At 42.5% G+C, this 6429-nt stretch overlaps 1 protein-coding gene across 1 annotated transcript; it reads right to left on the reverse strand.

The window, feature by feature from the left end:
- Positions 1-761: 761 nt before the first annotated feature.
- On the reverse strand, positions 762-5278 carry LOC119972629 (probable G-protein coupled receptor 139). Its single transcript, XM_038810101.1, has 2 exons — positions 5129-5278; positions 762-1729 (listed from the first exon to the last, which is right to left on the reverse strand). Exons 1-2 carry the CDS (start codon positions 5205-5207, stop codon positions 762-764), a joined length of 1047 nt encoding a protein of 348 aa, XP_038666029.1. The 5' UTR covers positions 5208-5278.
- Positions 5279-6429: the final 1151 nt, after the last annotated feature.

Consider the following 6429-nt stretch of genomic DNA (forward strand, 5'->3'; position numbering starts at 1 on the left):
TGCCCATTTTGGGCAGAGTTGCGACTCCAAAGTCTCACGGGACTTGGTGAATCCCACGAGGCATGGAGTCTGTTGGGAGGTCTGCTGGGGGCCTCTCCCGAGATTCTCTGGCCACGTTGGGCTTCATTCGAGCGCAACGCAGCAAGAGAATCTTGCCCATAATGTTCGAGGGGTTGGGGTTAAAGATGGCCCGAGCCCAGAGATAGCGATATTTAGGGTGTTGAAAGAGAGGCGATGTCTTGGCCTTTGCCTCCCTGATAGCCTGGAGATGGAGTTTGCTTGAACGGAGGGACTCGGCGCTACCAAAAGTGGGGGGGGGGGGGCAAGCTTGTCTTGAGAGGGTCAGTTGATGGGCTCGCCCGGAGACTCATTGACGTCTTTAGGAATGAGGTGTCAGCAGAGGGGAAGGTGGGGTGGAATGGGGAAGGCAGTGTGGGAGGAGGGGAAGGGCAGGGGGGGGGGGGGGGGGTTGTATGTGTTAGGTGCTGTACAATTTAGCTTCTGCTCTTATTTGTGTGTTTGCTGTTCATATAAATGCCTTCATAAAATATATTGTTTTAAATTCTACATTGAGCACAATATATAAATAGTATAAATTAGAACCAATAATTCAAAGATTGCACCTTGCTTTAAGGCAAATGCCATTCATACAAATTGCAAATCAAAGTGTCTCTCTCTGTCAAATGAAGGAGGGAACATTACTCAGAAAAACCCAGGTCTTGTGCTCTTCTGATGATAACTTTCAGTTCCTGGTAATGTGTTCATTCGGTACAACAGGAATTATTTCTGAACACTGTCTTTAAGGTATCAACAGGTACTATTGCTACAGTCTTCGAAGTCTGTTTCTTACAAACATGACTGGTGAGAATAGCCACACACTCTTGACGAAAGGCAGATGATGCAGAGCTAAAGAGCCAAAAGTTTATCGCGGAATTGAACCATTGGAGCATAAACAAGATGTCCGGTATCATATTTGCAACCGTGTTATAATCAAAATAATTCACACCGCCTGAGTCATTTGGCAGACATTCTGAAATGAACCTGGGGAGGCCGAGAGCAACAGCCGTAAACGAGACAACAAGCAGAATCTGAAGAGACTTCTTAATTTTTATCCTGGTGATCTTGAAAGTTGTATTCTCAAATTCTGAATGAATCTTGGTTTTTGTGTGTAACCGATAGGCAATCAGGACACTGAAGATGAGGATCAATAGATAAGGAACACCACCAGATATAACTGTTTGCAGCCATATAGTTGTTGAGAAGTATGTGTTGTTGAACAGGGCACATTCTCCATGCCAGTGACTGGTGTAATTTGCTAAAATGGATCTGCTTTCAGTCGGTCTTCTAAATTTATTCATCAAGAAAGCAAGGAGAGCCGATAAGTAAGAAAGGATCACAACTGCTGCCACTGCCCACAGAGCATTCTTCGGTTTGCTTATGTGGTACTTCAATCTTTTATTGGTCAAAACGATATACCTCTCGATAGTGAACGCCATGATAATCCACACTGAACAGAGAATGGTGCCATATTCCAAAATGATAGATATGCACCACCAAGGGGTATAGACCCAGCGGGCATTTGGGCCCAGCCATAACTTTGTTAGATTCAAAATAGCTGCCCAGATTAGGCAGACAGTGTCGGAAACAGCCAGTGCAGTCAAATAAATGGTTGTCGTTTTTGAGAAACTGCATGCTCGACAACAGATTATATAAATCGCAAACAAATTTCCTTCAAACATACGAGAAAGACAATAGGTTAGTATCAGTTGAAAAGCATTGTGATAAAACTAATTATCATGCTAAAAGGAAAGGTAAATCAGTATTGCAGAACAGCAAACTCAAAATCCCATGTTACTGAATTCTAAATAAGTGAATTCCTCTCAGTTTTATCAAGCTACTGATCTGGTGATTCACAACAACTCAAATTTTCAACATGATTCTTAAAAATACAATGTTCTCGTGCTGACTTGAAACACTGGGCTCTTTATTTACAGAACCCACTCCTCTTTCTGCTCGCCTACAAGCCCTGATGTTGTAAACCCTCCTGAACAGATGGTCTCAGATTGAGTCACATGATTGTCTGGCGCGCAATCTCACTGACACTTAATGGAGTGAACTTTATCAGTGCAAAGCTGAGCTGCTATAAATGGAACACTTTGCACATCATGACATCCCTATCTTTGAATCATGTAAAATGGATTGTAGTCATCGTTCCTTGCCACAAGTCCACCTCCAAATACCATCTCAGCAGTACTGGAGTTCATGATAGTCCCCACTGAAGGAAACAGGGACTGACTCTGCGGAGGGAAAAAATTTGAGATAAGATAAAGTTTAAAGTATCATTAGGCTGTGAATTCTCAGAATAACCAGCATTGCCTCATGGCGCCGAGGTTCCAGGTTTGATTCCGGCTCTGGGTCACTGTCCGTGTGGAGTTTGCACATTCTCCCCATGTTTGCGTGGGTTTCGCCCCCACAACCCAAAAGACGTGCAGGGTAGGTGGATTGGCCACACTAAATTGCCCCTTAATTGGAAAAAATGAATTGGGTACTCTAAAAAAATTTTTTAAATAACCAGCATTGTAAGCAGGTGATACTTTGTTTAATTTAAATTTATAAGGAAAGTGGTTCACATTAGAATACATTTTCATAAATGCTGAAGTGCCCACAATTTTCAGAATAAAATTCCTAGGATAAAGTTTCCAATTGTATTTCACCAGATTAATTGGATTGGAGAATGTCATTCAGCACATTTGATCACATCCTTCCAGGATATTAACCTGAGCTGTCTCCTTAACACCTGTGAGAAAGCAGGCATGTTTTCAGCCTAATAGCTCATCAGAAAGCTGCAGTCCTTTCAGAACGCACTAGGCTTATGGTCAAAATTACATTTTCAAATCCTGCCATAGCCTTCCCATCCAAAGTGAAGAGTGCTACCAATAGAGTCCAGGTGACCGCTAGCCTTTACAGCCTTTGTTTCTGCGTGCAAAGCCATCATTGCTCATCAGGAAGCATGGTTTGGTTTTCTGTTGACCTCACTGTACCATACTGCTTAATTAAAATGGATATGGGCATCCTGATCTTGGGTATCTGCCAATCCTGATTTTTAACTGGTTGTAAGTTGTAACCCTCTCGAGACCACTGGGGATGACCTGATTGATCTCACTGTGGGGCACGTGGAATACGAGCACCTGCGCTGATGGGCAGAGGCCTAAGCAGCTGGGACTCATGAAATCAACCCTTAAAAGCCAGCCCGGATTGGGACCGGCAGGATAGGTAGTCCCGGTTGTGACCTATCTGATATACACCGCTTTGCGGCCTATTATTTTATTTATCAATAAATCTTCATTTGAATCATCTTCTCGGTTCTCCTGAAGGTTTTCTGCAAGTAGAGATAAGGGACCATCTCAAGTGACTCTCTCTCAGAGCTTTGTCTCCCCTGTCTTTTGAGGAAGAATCGAGCCTCAGAATATTGCTCCATGGATGCTTTACTCAGGTAACTAATGTAAATCGCATGAACTGAATTTCAAGCACTCTGCTACAACCCTTCACTCCTCTGCGTGACAATCAATTTGAATGTCACCTTGTTAGCCAAATTTCTACAGCATAGGACAGTTTTAGCTCACTGCCTGAATTTCTTTCATAACAAAGCTTGTCAGTTTGTTCAAAGTAATTTAAAGATTTACCAGTATGCAGTTTTAGTGAAACAGCAGAATGACTGGGACTTGTTACAAATGTCTGCCAGGGTAGCATGGCGGCACAGTGGTTAGCGCTGCTGCCTCACAGTTCTGAGGATCCGGCTTCGATCCCGGCCCCGGGTCACTCTCCGTGTGGAGTTTGCATTTTCTCCCCGTGTCTGAGTGGGTTTCACCCCTACAACCCAAAGACGTGCAGGGTAGGTGGATTGGCCATGCTAAATTGCCCCTTACTTGGAAAAAAATATAATTGGGCAGTCTAAATTTTTTTTTTTTAAAAACAAATGCCTGCCTATTGTTCTTTTCAGGGTGAACAGTCAATTACACAAATTCCTGAGTCCTAAGAATAGCACAAGTACACGGAGAAAAGAAAAACCTGCATTTATATTGTGCTTTTCACAACTATAGGACATCCCAAAGTGCTTTACAGCCAATGAAATACATTTTGAACCATAGATACTGTTGTGGTTTAGAAACCGTCACAGCCAATTTGTGCACAGCTAATTCCTGCAAACAGCAATATGACAATAACCGGATAGTCTGTTTCAACGATGTTGAATGATGGATAAATATTGACCAGGATACCAAGGAGAACTCCCCTGGTCTTCTGGAAATAGTGCCATGCGGTCTGCTACATCTACCTGAGAGGGTAGATAGAACCTCAGTTCAACATTTCATCCAAAAGACCACAACTGCAACAGTGCAGCATTCCCTCAGTGCCGCGCTGGAGCATCAGCCCAGGTTTTTGCACTCACGTCTCAGGGTAGGACTTGAACCCAAAACATCTGATTGTGAAGTGAGAGCGCTACCAACTCCAGAATGTTGGCGCTTTTGCTATTATTATCTATGCTTTCTTTTCTTTTCCGACATCCGGAAGCTGAGGCTTTTTCTTCAATTTTGTTTTTATATTCATTTGACTGCTTCATATTTTTTTAAAGTTTCAAAATATAGCCAGATAGGGCAGCACAGTGGCCTAGTGGTTAGCACAACCGCCTCACGGCGCTGAGGTCCCAGGTTCGATCCCGGCTCTGGGTCACTGTCCGTGTGGAGTTTGCACATTCTCCCCGTGTCTGCGTGGGTTTCGCCCCCACAACTCAAAAAATGTGCAGAGTAGGTGGATTGGCCACGCTAAATTGCACCTTAATAGAAAAAATAATTGGGTAATCTAAATTTAAAAAAAATATATTAAAAAAAATATATAGGCAGATAAAATAATAATTGTTTTAAGATTTTGAAACGTTTTTAAATATATCAGCTAACTTATTCAAAAACAATAATATTTTCAGTAACATTTTGGTGTCCTAGATGCATCACTAGTGCCACATCCACTGATCACTTACCTTAAGCTCAAATATAATTGTCCAACACTTCAAAACACAAACAGTTGGAATTTAAACTGTACATTACGGTAAAGAGATAAAAGAAAAGATTTATACCTGGAATTCCGAGAGCACATAAAGCTATGTAATATACTTTTTGAAGGTCAATGAATGATTTTCCGAATGTGATATGCATCTTTTAAAGAGATATCTCTCTTTGATATATTCCACTGCAGCTTTTGGCTTGCTGTTGATTAACCTATCATGTGTAAGTCTCTTTCGTAGCACTGACACAGTGCATGTAGCTGTTAACACTTTGATAAAACCAGGACTGATAATGGATTTCTTGTCAGATGAAAACTCCCCGCCCACTGATTTTTTATTGGTGAATACTGTTTGTTTTTATGCTACGTATGAAATGATTACATCGTTGCAAGTGACACCATGATCAATTCTGGCAGACAGGATTAGGATTTATCCTTTATTGGTTGTGACAGACCAGTGCGGATGTAAAATCCGACTTGTTTGTAAAAGGAAGACTTTTCCACAGTGCCTTTCACAACCTCGGGACCAGACTTGAACTCGTAACGTCTGATTCAACGAGGAAATTAGTACCGCTGAGCTAACCTAAAAATAAAAACCAAATGTTAAAATGTTGACATTTACTTTTAACATAACTTGGATTTTGTAATGAATGCAATTATAACAATGTTCATTGTGGGATTCTTGGGAGAGCAAGATTGCAGGCTCCTGTGGGCTTTGATTGCATTTATGGGTCATTAGATTCTATGAGGTGCTTAAACAATGAGCATTTTGGGTGTTGACAAGAACATGAGGGTCTTGTTTGGTGCTCAGGCAGATGGGAGTGCCAAGGGCTGAATTTCAGGCAACGCCAGCATCAGAAATGCAGGCCGGTGGGGCCTGAAAATTTAGACCGGCCAGCATGTCTATTTCCTAACCCTATTCCCAGCCCCAGCCATTTTAGCCTCGGCAAATTCAGAACCCAGTAAAGCCACCTGCCCTGGCCAGGCAGCGATGCAATTAGGCTCATTAAAAACCTGGATAACGATTAGTTTCGGAGGTTGACTGGGATTCTCCAGTCAGCTTCCTATTTTCCCAATGCATCAGACTAATAATAATAATCTTTATTTTCACAAGTAGGCTTACATTAACACTGCAATGAAGTTACTGTGAAAAGCCCCTAGTCGCCGCACTCCGGCTCCTGTTCGGGTACACAGAGGGAGAATTCAGAATGTCCAATTTACCTAACATGTACGTATTTCGGGACTTGTGGGAGAGAACTGGAGCACCCAGAGGAAACCCACGCAGGCAAGGGGAGAACATGCAGACACCACACAGACAGTGACCCAAGCCGGGAATCAAACCTGGGACTCTGGTGTTGCGAAGCAACAGTACTA

The sequence above is a fragment of the Scyliorhinus canicula genome, chromosome 1, assembly GCF_902713615.1.
Source record: "Scyliorhinus canicula chromosome 1, sScyCan1.1, whole genome shotgun sequence".
Classification (NCBI taxonomy): domain Eukaryota; kingdom Metazoa; phylum Chordata; class Chondrichthyes; order Carcharhiniformes; family Scyliorhinidae; genus Scyliorhinus; species Scyliorhinus canicula.

Coding starts and splice junctions, on each gene's coding strand:
- LOC119972629 (XM_038810101.1), bottom strand. CDS start 5,207: ATGCATATCACATTCGGAAAATCATTCATTGACCTTCAAAAAGTATAT. Junction 1,730..5,128: donor ATGTGCTCTCGGAATTCCAG/GTATAAATCTTT, acceptor GTATGTTTGAAG/GAAATTTGTTTGCGATTTAT.